The sequence below is a fragment of the Mchenga conophoros genome, linkage group LG5 (genome assembly GCF_057382185.1).
Source record: "Mchenga conophoros isolate Kocher_MC1m ecotype Shallow Benthic linkage group LG5, M_conophoros_male_GT1.1, whole genome shotgun sequence".
NCBI classification, from domain to species: domain Eukaryota; kingdom Metazoa; phylum Chordata; class Actinopteri; order Cichliformes; family Cichlidae; genus Mchenga; species Mchenga conophoros.
Genome location: NC_140530.1, coordinates 40,553,156 through 40,569,988, shown reverse-complemented (window position 1 = coordinate 40,569,988; position 16,833 = coordinate 40,553,156). Strand labels below are relative to the sequence as shown.

Sequence of the window (16,833 nt, the reverse complement as noted above, 5' to 3'; positions counted from 1 at the left end):
GTGTTTGAATCATTTCCTGCTGCGAGTTCCTCTCAGGTGAAAGGTTGTCACATGAGTGACACCTTTGGGACCTGTGGGTGGAGTCCCAGGAGCATTTGGGCATCAGCTTGTCGCTGCGTGTTAATTAAAAACACGCTATCCTCAGAGAGAAGAGCAAGAGTGTTTATAGAAACCTGGCAAGAGCTGCTCTCCACCACAGAGGAAGAAGCTGCAGCAGGTACAACTTCTTTCATACAGGTGTTCTATAAAGGCACATCCACAGGTGGGTCATACAGGTGATTTTACATTTACTTGTCTAAGCATCACCCAGATTTAGATATTAAGTTTTAGATGTTTGAACAGCACCTATCCTACCTCTCTCCTCCCTCCAGGCGGTCGACATAATGAGTCGTTGGCGTCGTTCAGTGGACGAGCTGGCGGCACGGCGGCGACAGCATGAATGTGAGCGCGCTCAGGATGCACTCAGTCGGGTCACTTCATGTTTCCAGCAGCTGGTTGCGTTGGTCGGTAGCTCAGCCGACGGCAGCTTCCTGCGAGATGAGTTGGATGAGACGAGAGCTGTGGCTCACCGGATCTGCAGTGGTAACACCTGTCTGTGGTTCACCTGTCCTTCTCACCTGTGTGTTTCTCGCTGTCTCACGTGTTCACCTGACTCTCATTGCTCCATCTCCCTTATGTGTCTTCAGGGCTGTCCTGCCGGCTGCTGCGCTCGCTTTCAAACTCTGACTTTGCCCCCTCAGGTGTGCAGGACGGGCAGGTTTTGGAGCGTCTGTGGGTTCTCTTCCTGTCAGCATTGGAGCACTTCCTGTATGACCTGCGTAAGGCCTGTGACCTAATTGGGCAGTTCCCCCTGACTGAGCACAGCAACAGGCGCTCGCTGGTCAACACAGGTCAGCTGATTTTAGTTCTGATGTGAGATTGGCTAACTTTGTGTAAAAGATGTCTGTTGTGGCCGAGTCGTGAACCGGTAAATCACCTGCAAGTGTTTTTGCTTGAATGTCTAAATCGAGGAGTACTCGAGTAGGTTTAAGAACAAGTTTTTATTGCAATTCAAGTTGTTCAGTCCAATGAATAGCTTGAAAAGGTACAAAGGTAAGCGGTGAACTGCCAGAGGTTAAAGGTAAGGTTAGCTAAAACTGAAAAAATAATGCACATTTCAGAATTATACATAAAGGCCTTTTTCAAGGAAACACACAACGTGTTAAAATTTTAAAGCTGTTCTGCAGCAATGGAGGCTGGTCAAGCCTTGAAAGCTGGTGCTACTAATTCCTACAGGTGTTCCCACTTTCCTGGATTACTTCCCCCTCTGCATAAAAGCAGTGTTGGAACACACTGATGTACCCTCGTGACCATCAGCTGAACAGTAGTGTGTTGGTACAAAAACGGGGAGAAAAAGGTGATTAACAATGGAAGAGAGACGGAGCATCATAACACTTATAAATGTTTGTCTTTCCAAACTGTGACAGGAAGAGGTCTGCAGACCCAAAAACACAACTGAACCAGAAGTTTCTGAGAGTTAACAGCTTGATAGGCGGCTCACAGGACAACAGCTTCAAGCACAGAGTAATAGTGGTCGTAGTGAGCAAGTCTCAGTTTTCCCTCACCTCAGTCTCAAACTGTATATTTATTTCTTACTCTTCCTATATTTATTGTTTTTCTTTTGCACTGAATGGAACTGGAGCCTCGTTGTCTCGTCTCTCTATGTACTGTATATCGCAGAGATGACAATGAAGAGAAGACTTCGAGCTGCAGGTTTGACAGGACATCACTAAGATGTCAGAACAAGACAGAGGTTTGGCTGTGCCATGAAACACCGCCATTGTAATACTGCAGACTGGAAGAAGGTTTTATGGACTGATGAGTCATCACGCAGGATCTTTGTACGCTGCCGAGTAGGTAAAGGATGGGTCCACAGTGTGTGGCATCAACTGTCACACATGGAGGAGGACGTGTGATGGTCTGGGGCTGTTTGCTGATCCAGAGTCGGTGACTCGTACAGAGTGAGAGGCTCCCTGAACCAGAACAGCTGCCACAGCATTGTGCAGCACCATGCAGGACCCTCTGGCATGCACCTAGTTGGTCAGGGGTTCATCCTACAGCAAGATAATGACCCATAGCAAAAGTGCCAGAACTACCTCAGGAACAAAGAACAAGATGGTGAGCTTGGAAACATGGAGTGTGCAGCACAGTCTGCAGACTTAAACCCCATCGAGCTGGTTTGAACTGGACAGAAGAGCGAAAGCAAAGCAGCCTACAACGTCCACATTTATGGGAACTTCTGCTACAGATATGGGAGAATATTTGATTTCTATTGTATTCCATTGCCAAAGGAGGCTACTGACGAGTCAAAGTTTACAATACACTTTGGTCTATAAACTGATTCCATTATTTATTCATTTACTTTTTACTCCAATTGCTTATTTGTGCTGCGCTTTCACTTCAGAGTGCAATGAGACATCAAACATTTTTAATGAAAAACTGGAGAAACTTTTAGCTTGTAGTAGAGCTGGGCGATAGAACGATAACGATATGTATCGCGATATAACTTTTTCTCGATAGAAAAATTCAACTATCGCGATAGACCTCGCCGCTCTTGTCCTCTTAAAAAAAAAAAAAGAACAGCCAATCCAAATTAAGTAGCGCAGAGCTGAACCAATCACAGCCGCAGCGTCACGTCGCGTGACTTGTTACGTACAGCACAAGTGCCAAGCCGCACATGTGTATTTGTTTGGGAAGCAGCCAGCCACCGTACTGCCCGGGTAATGGAGGAAATGAGTGTGCCGACTAGAAAAATCAACCGAGCGTGACCGAAGAGAAAACAGATGATGGTTCCAATGCCGGAGAGATTGTCGAACGGAAGAGCCAGAGAAGTTCCGTAGTGTGAAGGTATTTCGGCTATTTCAAGTCTGACAAAAAACAGAGTAGCGTGCACTGTAAATTGTGCCAAAAGCAAGTCTGGAAATACAATAAACTGGTGCATGCGCTACGTCCACACGTACCCGGGTATTTTTGAAAACGCAGATTTTTCTATGTGTTTGCACCTTTCGTCCAAACGTAAACGGCGTTTTTGGTCACTGAAAGCGAAGATTTTTAAAAACTCCGTTTTTGCATTTATGTGTGGACTAGAAAAACGGAGAAAACGCAGCGTCAAAGGTGTGCGCATTTTTTGACGTCACACTGTGCGCCACGTTATTGTTTCGGTGAAATGAATTTCTACAATACTGTTAATTCTACTCTCTGCAGTGTTTAAATGCTTACATATACACACAGTTACTGTCCGTCCACACATACGACTCGGTTCTGCTTCTATGCCGCAGCTTTGTTTACTTTTTCCCACCGAGGCTTCTAGACTTCTGATTGGCCAACATTTCTGCACGGTTAGGAATCTAGCGCCACCTGCTGCTTTGGCATGTTCATAGCAGCGTTTTCCTTCATTTCTGCCTTTATGTGTGGACGGGATTATTTTTTAAAACGAAAACGGAAAATCTCCGTTTTCAAAAATACCCGTGTACGTGTGGACGTAGCCTCAGTCTCTGACTGGAAGCGCTAATTCGTCATTCGGCTTTTGTCAGACTAAAGTAACTGTTAAAACTGTTTGAAAAGCTCAGCTATACAACAAGGAGAGATTGAGAATTTCCTTTTAGTTCTCAGTTTATTTGATATTGACAAAAGTTAGTCAGTTTTGTCTGTTCTTCTGTAAAACAAACTAAGATTTATTTTTAGAATTAATATTTTGTTTCTAAGTGGAATTGACAATTTAGTCTGTTTCGTTTGTTCTATTTTGAAACTTAAACGCTTTAGCGGCTGCCTTTTGTGTAGTTTGCAATATTTGCCTTTATTTACCTGAAAAAGTCTCATGTTCCTTAAGTACATCTACCCTGTTGAACTTATTATGGGAAATAAATATTTAAATCAAAACAAGCTGCTGATTATTTCACATTTTACTTGTGAGCAACGGCACATTTAAATCTTACAAATATAGTTATTTGGCTCATATCGTGATAGATATCGTTATCGCCTGAAATGAAAAAAACATATCGTGATATGAAAAAATCTTATATCGCCCAGCTCTAGCTTGTAGTGTATGTGTAACCTGCGCTTTCTTGTCCAATGTAGGAACGTTACCATGGAGACCTCAGGTTTTTTTTTATAGGCTAACGCGTGTCACAGAGGTTATTTTTCTGCTATAACCGAAAGCTTACCTAATGCTGGGCATACACTGCGATTTTTGTCCCATTTTGGCCAGAGTGTCGCCTTAATCGTGTGTCGTGCGTCGTGTAGTATACATAAGGTAACGAGAAGCGATTAACACACAATCATCAATCATATGGTTGCAAGAAAATCAAACCTGTTTGAAATCCTGTCGCCCCTCGTGAGGGCGTCACTGCAGCCTCTGCGCACGCGCGGAGCAACAGTGCAGCGTGTGATCTGGACACAAGCGATGGAGGCACAACTTGTAGAACTTTGGCTCATCTGAGCCTTTTCGATCTATCGCGACCACACCAACCATGAAAAGAGTTGGATGGAGATCGCTGCTCAATCACAGCTGCCTGATCAATGTTTTTCATTAGCAATTTAGCAAAGTTGATGGTGGTGTGTGAGTGAAAGACAGAGAGGGAGATTTTGTGTTATAAGCCGACGCACAGTGACTGGCAGTGTTGAACCATGACAAGCATTAGTTTTGATTGTCCAGGAACAACACGAGCACGGGGACATCAGATTGTGCTCTTATCGATCCGTTACTGACCCGTTATCGACCTCTTACTGATCTACTTTATGTTGCTCCTCCCCTTTTGTGAGTGTGGACGCTTCATCTCTTTGCTCTTAAATGCTTTGCTTCTTTTATTGATTTTTATGCTGATTTTTTCCCTTTTTTCCGTATGAGCTTACCTGCGATAGCTTCTGGACACTTATAGATCATTAGGACTAAAGTGTTCTTAACAGAAACAGCAACATTTTTATAGTGACCTTATCCTCAGCGCTCCGTGTGTCTGTGGCCTAGACACAGCTGAAGCCTGATTACAGCGTCTGGGCACCGAACAGCCTCAATAGCCTGGAAAGGTGCTAACCGCTAGGCTAACTAGCAACAAGATGCCTTCCCTCTCCACAGATGACTACCACAGCCTCCTGCAGAAGATTGCAGTACTGGAGACAAAAATTCATCGCTTAGAAGTAAACGTGGAGGTAAATGGACTGTGTGGAAATGAAACAACCTTGCCTTTGATTCAAAACAATGGCGATGAGCAAGCTAGCACATAGCTAAGGAGCACAGATAACATGACCAAGAAAGTAGACTCTGTGCATTATTATAAATCCTCAAGTGATAATCCCCCCTTGGACTGTCTTGGTGCAAAACCAAGACATAAATCATGTCTCCTGGAAGGGGGAGGACGTATCACGGGCAGAGCACAGCGAGCTGAAATCTCTGAAACCGACTGGCCTTCACTTCCTACGAGACAGAGAAGCTCTTCTACCCCTGTATACGAGAGGAAACAGGACTGGACAACCGTGAATAGGAAGGTTAACAACAAACCTCCAAAACAACTGAATGTGAAACTGCAGAACAGATTTGCTCCACTATCAAAGGACCCTGGATCGATATCGGACAACCATCCATCTAAAAGCAGCGAAGTAAGGTCTGAAAATCTGTTGAAAAGTAAAAGACCACAGGGAAAGCTAAAGGCTAGGCCTGAAACTCTGATTGTGGGTGACTCTGCCGTAAAGGATGTACAAAGGATGTGCGGTAAGAACACTAAAGTCCTCTGCTTTCCTAACAATATGGTCAACAACCTGAAGGAGAGAATTCTTCAAATTGCAGATGAATATCCAACTGTGACAAACATTGTTCTGCATACAGGGTCAAACGATGTGTCCAAACAACAGTCGGAGGTTCTGAAACGGGACTTTACTGGATTATTAAACACTGTAAACTCTCTGAATGCAGCTGTATTCATCAGTGGGCCTGTACCGCCGGTCAGAGGAGGAGACGAGAGATTCAGCAGGCTGTTTGCACTGAATAAATGGCTCATATCAGCATGTGCTGACCACTCAGTGCATTTTATCAACAACTTTAATATTTTTTGGGAACGCAGGCATCTGTTTGAAGCAAATGGATTTAATTTTAACAAGTCAGGGGTGAAACTGTTCACCTCCAACTTGTTTTATTCCATACGTCATCCATCCGTGCTTGGTGCCAAGGCTGAGATAAACGAGGAGTTATCTCATAAAGAGGAACAAACAGTACTCCAAGAACAGACAAAGCCCAGCAGAAACCTTGAGGAGGAGCTCCATCTGCCCCCACCCGGGAAGAGCCTCAGAAAGGAGAGACATCCATGGCATCTGAGGAAGAGCCTCAGAAAGGAGAGACATCTGAGGCAAGAAGAGGGGTCCCTATTTGCCTCCAACTCTCTCAACAACACCAACGACCAGGACCAGGGACCACGACCTTCCCCAGTCCCCCAAACCCCTGACAGGCCATCACCCTCCTCCCCCTCCCTTTCTCCCTCCTCCCCACACCTGAAATTCACTGAGGAGATGATGGAGCGGGTCAATGCTGGGCTCAGATCTACCCCCCGGCCCAATCCCTTTTTGTCCCCCATAAACCCCCCACCAGAGCGGCCAAAGGTTCGCCATCGAGCCCCACCCTCAACAGAGCGATCGAAGTCACATTGCTCAGCCTCACCCCCCTTAGTTCCTCTTCATGCCCTGTCTCCGCAGTCTGATGTGTGATGTGTGGAGGGTCCGGGCTGCGAGGATTATGGCAGTGGTGACTTTTCCCAGGAGAAGCTGGGACCCTGTTTACTAGAAGGTTTTAAAATCTCTGTACTTTTAGGTGACAGGAGACATGTGGCCTGGTCAAAACACAGAGAAATGCACTCTAAAAGATCTTTGAACATAGTAAACATACCTTGTGTGCCACAGACTGCTCCCAAACACGAGGGGACAAGTAATACCTCTAAAACACTTAAGTTGGCTTTATTAAACGTTAGATCTTTAGCTGGGAAAACATTTTTAATTAATATCAGGCGTGTTTCCAGAACCACTAAAAACTGCTGTAATAAAACCTATACTGAAAAAGGACAATCTTGACAAGACACAAATGAAAAACTACAGGCCGATCTCAAATCTCCCATTTTTAAGTAAGATCATTGAAAAAGCAGTTTCTCAACAGCTCAGTTACTTCTTAAAACAGAATAACTGCTACGATGCCTTCCAGTCAGGTTTTAGACAGAACCACAGCACTGAAACCGCTCTGACCAAAGTGTTCAATGACATATGTCTGAACACAGACAGTGGAAAAATGCCAGTCTTAGTTTTACTGGATCTCAGTGCAGCATTTGATACAGTTGACCACAACATATTACTCAAACGACTGGAGAACTGGACAGGTCTTTCAGGAACTGTACTAAACTGGTTCAAAACATACTTAGAAAACAGGAAATACTTTGTATCAATAGGTAACTTCACATCTGAGCAGACAAGTATCACATGTGGAGTTCCCCAAGGTTCCATCTTGGGACCCCTTCTGTTTAACATCTACATGCTCCCACTGGCACAGATTATAAACAACAACAAAATAAACTACCACAGCTATGCAGATGACACACAAATATATATCACAATGTCACCAGGAGACCGAGGCCCTGTACAGGCTCTTGGTAAATGCATTGAGGAAATCAATGACTGGTTGTGCCACAATTTTCTCCAACTAAACAAAAACAAAACTGAAGTAATAGTCTTTGGCGCCAAAGAAAAACGATTACAGGTCACCAGAGAACTTCAATCTATACATCTAAAAACCACAAACCAGGCGAGAAATTTGGGTGTAGTGATGGATGCAGACCTAAACTTAGAAAAACACATTAAGACAATAACAAAGTCAGCTTACTATCACCTCAAGAATATATCAAGGATAAAAGATCTGATGTCTCAACAGGACCTGGAAAAACTAGTCCATGCATTCATCTTTAGTAGGCTTGATTACTGTAACAGCATCTTTACAGGTCTACCTAAAAAATCAGTCAGACAACTACAGCTCATTCAGAACTCTGCTGCTCGAGTCCTCACTAAGACCAAAAAAGTGGACCACATCAGTCCAGCTCTGAGGTCCTTACACTGGCTGCCTGTCCGTCAGAGGATAGACTTTAAAGTTCTGATGCTGGCCTATAAAGCTCTGAATGGTTTAGGACCAAAATACATCAATGACCTCCTGACCCAGTATGAACCTTCCAGATCCCTCAGGTCATCTGGATCCGGTCTTTTATCAGTTCCCAGAATCAGAACCAGACACGGAGAAGCTGCATTCAGCTTTTATGCTCCTTATATCTGGAACAAACTCCCAGAAAGCCTCAGATCAGCTGAAACACTCAGTTTATTTAAATCCAGGTTGAAGACTCACCTGTTCTCAGCTGCATTTGAATAAAGCACCAAATCCACACTTTTAAGCTTAAATTTCAAAACTTACATTTTAACTACTGATTTTATCTACTGTTCTGATTTTATCTGATTTTATCTGTTTTGATTTTATATACTGTTTTGTTTGTTTGTTAATTAGTTTGTTTGTTTGTTTTAATCAATTTTAAATCATGCTTTTTATTTGTTTTTGTTTCTAATGTCTCTGTGAAGCACTTTGAATCACCTTGTTGTTGAATTGTGCTATACAAATAAACTTGCCTTGCCTTCATAAATTCCAGGACCTCAGTCACCAAGAAGCTGAACTTACCTGAGGAAGTGTTTTTCTCATCCACCTGACCATCTGTTTCTCACCTGTCCTTCTGAATTTATAGGATGTGTTGATGGCGTGGTGGGCGTGGCAGCTCGGGTGGCCTCAGTCCAGTTGCCATGGCTCACCTCGGAGGTGGAACCAAGCCCAGATCTGACCAATCACATCACAGGACTGGAAACTATGATGAGCGAGATGCAACAGAGGGTGAGGGGAAGCATATGGAACACTTCCTGTTGGACTGTGAGGTTTAACTGTTGCAGAGTCACCTGTCTGCTCTTTAGGTTGCTTTATAAACGGCTGAATTCTGTGCCGCTGCTTTGTTTTTTGTTCTGAGTGTCTCACCGTTGCTCTGCAGGTTCCCGTGGCGTTCTGGTCGGTGGAGGCGACCCAGCCGGCGTGGGCTGAAGCCCGCGGTGAGCCAGATGACCTGGTGGAGAGCCTGGAGGACCTGATGGAGGTTGAGGTCATTGCCGGTTCCAAGAAGACGGCATGCTGTGGGCTGGGCTGCGTCGGGTAGATGTAGATTTAAGTGTTTCCATTAAGATGGGAGAATCGTGTTTTAGAGGAAACAGAAGAAAACCTGGGTTCATTTGTCATTGTGATGTTTAAACAATCAATATTAAATAAGTCTAAATAAAGCTGGCAGATCAATATCTGCAGTGATTAATTATTAACATGTCACAGAAGAAAAATGCCACTGGATGGTTGAACTATCCTTTAGGAGGTGATAGACAGGTACATACTGAGATAAAATACACAATGCATGGATTCACCTGCAGCATAACTACAGGAGGATTCAGGGTCACCTGGTCCAGCCCTAACTATATGCTTTAGCAAAAAGGAAAGTTTGAAGCCTAATCTTGAAAGTAGAGATAGTGTCTGTCTCCTGAATCCAAACTGGAAGCTGGTTCCACAGAAGAGGGGCCTGAAAACTGAAGGCAGTCGTCCAGCCTGGAAGTAATAAATGCATGAACTAGTTTTTCAGCGTCACTCTGAGACAGGATATTTCTAACTTTAGAGATGTTGCACAAATGGAAGAAAGCAGTCTTACATATTTGTTTAATATGTGCGTTGAAGGACATGTCCTGGTCAAACATGACTCCAAGGTTCCTCACAGTGTTACTGGAGGCCAAGGTAATGCCATCCAGAGTAAGCATCTGCTTAGATACCATATTTCTAAGCTTTTCAGGGCCGAGTACAATAATCTCAGTTTGATCTGAATTAAGCAGAAAATGAGCGGCCGTCCAGGTCTTTGTCTTTAAGACATTCCCGCAGTTTAATTTCCATTGTCAATATTATTCAATGAAATTAAGGGCAGTGTCAAAAACACACTGAGACTGAGCTGTGATGTCATCAAGTACTGCCTTTCCAATCAAAGGATGAATTCACTTGCACTCAGGTGAACTATAAAGTGTACTTGAGTATTGATGTCATGATGCAGCAGCAAAGAAGAAAAAAAAAAGAAAAAAAGAAGAAAAGACCCCACCCAAGGCTCCTCCTTTTCCTCCTAGTCTTTCAAAGTAAAACCAGCTTAATTTTGAAAAGAGAAGCCCAGCCTGCATGCGGTGTGTCAGGGGAGGACAGCATATTTCAGCTGCTCAGATCAATAACACACTGTGTTGAATTAAGAACTTTATTGACAAACATAAAAATATGATACAAACACGGAAGACAGACGAACATGAGGAGGCGGAGCTTCAATTTTGGAAGGTCGAGCGTAGATGAGTTCTGAAAGCTGAAAGAAAAAACAAAAAAAAAAACCAACAACCATCAGTCGTGCTTCACGCAGCTGTTAACGTGTTTGCGCACAGCGGGGTGTTTACGTGGTCTCACCTTCCTGGTTGTCCCACAGTTCGGCCGCCACACCATTAAGAGGACTGTCGTTGTTCGGCTCTGAGGAGGAAGCAGAGTGACAGTGAGGTCAGAGGGCAGAGCTTGGACAGTGCTGGGGTGATGACGCATTTACCTCCCAGCAGGCTCTGGATGGACAGCAGGATGGAGCGAACGTCGTAGAGCGCTGACCATTTGTCCTTCAGGATGTCGAGGCAGATGAAGCCGTGCTCGTCTACGTTGGGGTGGAAACATGGTGTGACAAACTTTACGCGTGGGGCCTGGTACGGGTAACCGGCAGGAAACTCCAGAGAGAGGCGGTACCTGAGGCCCTCGTACACCTGAACAGGTAAGACAGCAGAATTTAACTTTCTGCTGAGAGCAGAGTAACCCAAATGATCCGTGTGTACATACCGTCCCCTGAGCGCCATCGATGGTTCCAACCCACTTAAACAGATTATCTGACTCTGGGAACGCAGAGATCCCCTTATCACCTGACATCTGCACCAGAGAGAGAGACTGTCACATGACTTCAGGACACATGGAGAGTGTCACATGACCTCAGGTGTTACAGATTAGAACAGAACACTGATGAAGACTGGACTCACCATGAGCGTCATCAGCTCCTGCTGCAGCCTGCAGACACAAACAGGAAGCTCAGAATCTGCTGCACATGCTCAGTTCAGTGTTTCACTTTTGGCTCAGATTAAGGAGGAGCCTGCCTCCTTTGTTGTTCTGGTGTTTCCTCCTGAACTCAACTCAGCCCTTCATGAAACTGCAGCTCAGACAGGTGCTGTGCAGAGAGGATCAGGTAAACTTGCCCATCTGTATGACTCAGACTGAGGCAACTGTGATACTAAGTTTGCCTGTCACTCCACACCTGTAGGAGCTGCCCCCACCCATCACCTGCTGAACAGCGTCACTTTTAGCCCTTTCACACAAGTACCTACTCAGCACGACTCTAGTAGTTTTCCGTTTCTGGGGTTGTTGGTTTCCCCAGTTGCCGGGTTTTAAATATGGCGGCTTTGATTTTCGTGAAGGACACGCCTTCAGGCCCCATCGATCGACGCTACTGACTAGCCAATGGGTGGCACCCAGTCAGTTGATGTCACATTTTAAGATAGCACGTACTATTAAAAAACAAACAAAACCCATAAAAACCGAGCCGGTACTAGTGGGACAGGGCCACTGGTGTAATCGAATGGCGGCACAGCACACGGAAACCAAGCGCATCATTGTTTACCAACAGCTGTACTAATAAAGTTTAATCAACCGTGAACAGGAAGTGTACCTGCTAACACCTGTCCGACAGGTAGAGTCAGAAATTGGCACTGAGAGCTGACACAAACACCCAATATGAAAACACACAATAGGAAAAGTCTCTCTCTCACACAAACACACACCGTTTGGACACAGAGCCTCTGGCCGCGCTGCCGCCGCTGTCGCTGCCTTTCAGAGCGGCGGTGCTGGAAGCTGCAGCCGCTGCGGGGTCCATGTTCTGGGAGGCCATGAGCGTTACCGTCCTGTTCTGCTGAATCAGACAAAGTGAGGTTAGAAGGCCCGGGTTCCTCTGCGGCTCACCTCCCGTGTTTCTCCCTCTAAGCTAACAGCAGCTAAACGCTGGCACCGGATCCAGCTCCGAGGACTCGTCTCCAGCTGTATCCGCCTCTCAGGCCACCGTTCGGGTGTTTTACTCAGACCTTACCCCGTTAACAGACGAGGCTCACCTTCACTGTGACGACGTCGTGCTAAATGTGCTAGCTGTTAGCTCCACCGGTCGGCTAAGCGTTGGCTCTGCGGCTAGCCTGTTTATTACCCAGAGGAGACTATAAACAAACAAAAACTCTTCCCGGTACGGACTCACCGGTTGTCGGTCGGGGTTTGTCGGCCAGAGTACAGCTACTGTCTGTTGGATTCAAACGGAACACGCTCCCGCCCCCGATTTAAACCGACTGTTTCTTACACAGTCGGCCAATCAGCGCCCGACCTTTAAAAACAAGCCAGCTTTGGCTGGCCAATGGCAGGCCTGCCAAGTAAAGGGAGGTGCGTTGTGATTAGGCAGCGTGAACGACGAAATGATCCAAACGTCTTTTAATGCTGACGTCATAACAGAGCCCAACAAGTCAGAAATCGGTTTTAGTAAACAAACAAAATTACATAAATATACATTTGTGTATTCACTTACCTGTCATAATAAATATGCCTGTAAATAAATGTTTTACCTTCTGTTTATGATTACAGCTCTGTTTCAGGATAACTTAAATTAAATATCAGACTGCTGTCTCTTCAAGCCTAGCTTAGTGAAAGGTGACCACCAGATGATGTCACGCGGAGGCTCTGACAGCACAGATCCACAGTGAGAATGATGTAATAGCTCAGTTAAACTTTGGTGGGAACCACTCGGAGAGTTTCCATCAGAAAATGAAATGCTGTTAGCTCGCAGGTGATACAGCTGTCTTCATTAAAGATGAGTTCAAAACAAAGATGATAAACTGCATTAATGCTTTCTCTGGAGTATCAGGTCTGACTTTAAACATGAAAATGTGTCCTGTTCCTGTCGGAGAGGCTTGTGTCCTTACAGAAGGTTTTCCTGTCAAAGAACAGGTGACTTATTTGGGAACTAACATCTGTCGAGATCAGTCTGAGAGGGTCATTTCTAATTTCCAGCATTTAAATCCAAAAATGAAAAACAGATTTGATCTGTGGCTCATGAGCGATCGATCACTGATCCTTTTATCTTAAACAGGGATATTCACACTCAGTGTATCCTGCAAAAGTAAAAATGTTCCTAAATCATTCGTAGAACAGTCGATGCTGCACTTTATTACTTTGTGTGGGAAAACAGAAATAAATCAATATTATATAAGGATCCAAAATAATATTAATGATGTGTCCCAGCTAGTGAAGGTAAAAAGGTCATTTTCTTCCATATCCTGTGTTTGTGAGGACCTGTGATGTTCCCGTATCTGTAAGAGAACACAGTACAGTGTTTCATGATGACACAAATGGACCAAATATACAAACAGCACTGAATAAAGATGTTCTCAGAGATGCCATTAATATACTGGATAAAACATATATGATTCATTGTCCTGTAACCCCTCACTGTCAGTTTTACTGGAACAGTAACTTTATGAATATTAATGAGCCATTGATATGGACTTACAATAAGAAGTATTTAATCACCAACAAGGTCGAATAACAAACCAATTTATTAAAACTATAGAAATGATCTGGATGAATCTTGTACTGTAAAACTGTCAAACAGTCAGTGAAACAATTCCACATCTTTTTGAATGATGTATTTCATTTTTTAACACATACACTACATTTAATGTTTTCTTTTTATTTTCATTGTCTGTGGAGGTTCTCAGTCATCCAGGTCATTGTAGTCTAAGGAGCTTGGAAAGAAAAGCGTCTGGACTTCTTTATGTTGCTTGAAGGCGTTTCACCTCTCATCCGAGAAGCTTCTTTAGATCTTGGGTCAAATGGTGGAGAGTCCCAGACCTCAGGCTCGTCATTGATCAGTTTACAGAGTAGCCGCTCAGAAAGCAGAGCAGATGTCCTAGCAGAGGTTCAGCAACACTTCACAGAATACACATGACGGGACTTACAGGCGTGTTTTTATGGATTCCAGCTCACTGTGGGGCCAGAGCAAATGAAATGGTAGATAGAGCTGCAAAGGAAGCCACAAAACACGGGATAGTCGACCTGGGTATTAGCTAGACAGAGATAAAGAGTATGGTAAGGCAAGAAATGAAGAAAAGATGGCAAAACAGTGGGAGGAGGAAAAGAGGGGACGTGATTGGATGAAATCCAAAGGAGGGAAGGAGAAATGAGGAGCTCAGAAAGGAGTAGGAGAGAGGAGGTGGCCATATCGAGAATAAGATTAGAACATACTGGTTTGAACACTACACTATTCATGATAGGGAAACATAATACAGGGAAATGTGACGACAGTGGAGAAGAGGAAACGATAGAACATGTTATATTCGGGTGTCAGAAATATCAGGTGGAGAGAAGACAACTGACCCAAAACGTCAGCGAATAGGGGTTTGGGTTTTTTTGAGCGACGCTCCAGTCCCCACTCCACACCAGTTGGAGGCGGTAATGCACCATTCAGTTGTTTGCCAACCGACAATAAAATTTAGAGGAAGCAGCAGCAGCGAACAGGTAAGATGAACGCGCCTCCCGCTTTCGAGTCGTTCCTGCTGTTCGAAGGGGAGAAAAAGATCAGCATCAGCAAGGACACCAAAGTCCCGAACGCCTGCCTGTTCACCCTGAACAAGGAGGACCACACGCTGGGCAACATCATCCGAGCGTAAGGCCCTGAGACACGGCCGCAAAGGCATCACACCGCTACATCCAGGCTAACAACAGGCTAACTAACAACAGCCCGCTAAAGTCATCCGAGCGTAAGGGTCCCAGACCCGGCTTCACAGCTGGCTAAGTTGAGGCTAACAGCCAGACAAACGCTAAGCAGCGGCTCAGAGACAGATGCTAGCACGCAGCCTGCAGGTGGTTCCGTCTTACAGGTAGCTAGGAGGTTTTTTCAGAAAACCAGAACATAGTCTTGTAATATTTGATCTCTGCTTGCTTTTTGTTTTTTAATAAACCATGACATGCTGCTGATGGGAAACAGGTCTTAGTGTAAGCCACCATAGGCGGCTGTCCCAGTGCCTGATCATAAAGTCAGCAAAGTTAATGAACTGATCCTCAAATATTCTTCCTGTGAGCTGCACACACATCATTCACACTAATCTGCTCATCCTTACAGTCTGTCCACCAATCAAATGACTTTCTGTGTGTGTGTGGTCAGTCAGCTGCTGAAGGACCCTCAGGTTCTGTTTGCTGGTTATAAAGTTCCTCATCCTCTGGAGCACAAGATCGTCATCAGAGTGCAGACCACACCTGACTACAGCCCACAGGTAACACGCACACACCTGTGGGATATTCCAGGAAGTATGTTCATCAGACTCTGAGTTTCCTGTTCCAGAAGGGTGATTGGTTAGTTCATTCAGCTCTGAGCGTGTTCCCACTGGGTTATGTGCATACTATTACAGACGTCTCAGCTTCTACAGGATCAGGATGTATCAGGATAGTTTTGAAAGAATGACACATTTTAAATCAGGAATGCAGATCAGAGCAGAGCTGTGAGCGGATCCAGATGGGATCAGCTGGGACATGACCAAGCAGACCTGGATCTGGGATTTATCCGATCTGAATCCCTGATCAAAAATCTGTTTGGATCCGTCCTGCTGTGCAAATGGACTTGGTTTGCTGATCCGTCACGGAGCCCATGTTCTGGCTGATCTGGTTCTGGGTCGACCTGCCGAGGCTGACTCAGGTGATTTTCAGTGGAAAATCTGCCGAGGCTCATTTTGACTTTAAATGACCGAACCTCAATCTGATTACATTTCAATGTGAAATGTAATCAGATTACAATCAGACTGTCTGCAGTGACTTTAAACACATTTAGTTCAGCTTTAGTTTTAAAGCGATCTCAGCCTGAACTTCACTCGAATAAGATCCATTTATCCATCAGAGTGATTGATTATAATAAGTGTTACCATGGTAACTGCCTTTCTGGAACAGCAAACCCGAGTTTCCCTCATAAACTAAACTTGCTTCTTGGAACACACTTCTGATTACAGCTCTTAGTTACAGGAAGTGAAATTAAATGACAGGAAATGATGTCGTTCCTGACAGGAAGCGTTCACGAACGCTATCACTGACCTGATCAGCGAGCTGTCACTGCTGGAGGAACGCTTCAGAGTCGCCATCAAAGACAAACAGGAAGGCATAGAGTGACCCCGCCCCATCATGATGTCACTTCCAGTTACCTGTCCTCTGTTTGTCTTCTGTTTCTTTTAAATAAAGCCTGTGATGCCATATCCTGATGAGTGTGTGTGACATACCTGTAGCTCAGGCGGTGGCTGCTTGCAGCTGATTGAAGTTTAAAGTGCTGGTCAACATTTTCCTGTGTTTGCTTTAACAGATCATTAGACAGAACTGTTTGCAAACAATAACAGAAAGAAGAAATACTCTGATCATTGTCACCCTTCCAAAAACAGCTTTTCCTTCATCTACAGCACAAACCTGCTGTGCAGTGACCTGATTAGCTCAAAGCTCCAGTTCAGTTTTTTTCATATATAAGTATATTTACTTAGGAAAATGAAGACAGGTTAATTGTATTTCGGTAAGTGCAAGTACTGTGTTGTTTTCTTTTTTCAATGAAAATATTTGCAAAAAAAAAGCTCCGGTTCATACTGAGTTTA

The 16,833-nt window shown here is 44.5% G+C and overlaps 3 protein-coding genes across 8 annotated transcripts; 2 read left to right on the top strand and 1 right to left on the bottom strand.

The window, feature by feature from the left end:
• Positions 1 to 3: 3 nt before the first annotated feature.
• Positions 4 to 9,435, top strand: LOC146575160 (regulator of G protein signaling 9-binding protein). The gene is made up of 5 exons (XM_085275389.1): positions 4 to 262; positions 372 to 582; positions 687 to 890; positions 8,787 to 8,929; positions 9,081 to 9,435. The coding sequence occupies exons 2-5, from the start codon at positions 384 to 386 to the stop codon at positions 9,240 to 9,242; spliced, it is 708 nt and encodes a 235-aa protein (XP_085131515.1). The 5' UTR covers positions 4 to 262; positions 372 to 383; the 3' UTR covers positions 9,243 to 9,435.
• A 909-nt stretch (positions 9,436 to 10,344) lies between these two features.
• LOC146575159 (ubiquitin-conjugating enzyme E2 C-like) lies at positions 10,345 to 12,801 on the bottom strand. Of its 6 annotated transcripts, none has more exons than XM_085275381.1 (7): positions 12,778 to 12,801; positions 11,959 to 12,083; positions 11,164 to 11,191; positions 10,970 to 11,056; positions 10,692 to 10,896; positions 10,559 to 10,618; positions 10,345 to 10,460 (listed from the first exon to the last, which is right to left on the bottom strand). In XM_085275381.1, exons 2-7 carry the CDS (start codon positions 12,063 to 12,065, stop codon positions 10,423 to 10,425), a joined length of 525 nt encoding a protein of 174 aa, XP_085131507.1. In that variant the 5' UTR covers positions 12,066 to 12,083; positions 12,778 to 12,801; the 3' UTR covers positions 10,345 to 10,422. The 6 variants fall into 6 exon arrangements, with proteins under 6 accessions (XP_085131507.1, XP_085131503.1, XP_085131505.1 ...); XM_085275377.1 differs by lacking the exon at positions 12,778 to 12,801 and adding an exon at positions 12,420 to 12,571; XM_085275379.1 differs by lacking the exon at positions 12,778 to 12,801 and adding an exon at positions 12,261 to 12,570.
• A 1,858-nt stretch (positions 12,802 to 14,659) lies between these two features.
• polr2j (RNA polymerase II subunit J) lies at positions 14,660 to 16,449 on the top strand. Its single transcript, XM_085275663.1, has 3 exons — positions 14,660 to 14,876; positions 15,375 to 15,483; positions 16,265 to 16,449. The coding sequence occupies exons 1-3, from the start codon at positions 14,734 to 14,736 to the stop codon at positions 16,364 to 16,366; spliced, it is 354 nt and encodes a 117-aa protein (XP_085131789.1). The 5' UTR covers positions 14,660 to 14,733; the 3' UTR covers positions 16,367 to 16,449.
• Positions 16,450 to 16,833: the final 384 nt, after the last annotated feature.

Excerpts from the sequence above, each read along its gene's own strand:
- polr2j (XM_085275663.1), top strand. The coding sequence starts at position 14,734 with ATGAACGCGCCTCCCGCTTTCGAGTCGTTCCTGCTGTTCGAAGGGGAG. Across the intron at positions 14,877-15,374 it reads CTGGGCAACATCATCCGAGC|TCAGCTGCTGAAGGACCCTC; the intron begins GTAAGGCCCTGA and ends GTGTGTGGTCAG. Across the intron at positions 15,484-16,264 it reads CACCTGACTACAGCCCACAG|GAAGCGTTCACGAACGCTAT; the intron begins GTAACACGCACA and ends CGTTCCTGACAG.
- LOC146575160 (XM_085275389.1), top strand. The coding sequence starts at position 384 with ATGAGTCGTTGGCGTCGTTCAGTGGACGAGCTGGCGGCACGGCGGCGA. Across the intron at positions 891-8,786 it reads GCGCTCGCTGGTCAACACAG|GATGTGTTGATGGCGTGGTG; the intron begins GTCAGCTGATTT and ends CTGAATTTATAG. Across the intron at positions 8,930-9,080 it reads TGAGCGAGATGCAACAGAGG|GTTCCCGTGGCGTTCTGGTC; the intron begins GTGAGGGGAAGC and ends GTTGCTCTGCAG.
- LOC146575159 (XM_085275381.1), bottom strand. The coding sequence starts at position 12,065 with ATGGCCTCCCAGAACATGGACCCCGCAGCGGCTGCAGCTTCCAGCACC. Across the intron at positions 11,057-11,163 it reads AGGAGCTGATGACGCTCATG|ATGTCAGGTGATAAGGGGAT; the intron begins GTGAGTCCAGTC and ends TCTCTGGTGCAG. Across the intron at positions 10,897-10,969 it reads TCGATGGCGCTCAGGGGACG|GTGTACGAGGGCCTCAGGTA; the intron begins GTATGTACACAC and ends TTACCTGTTCAG.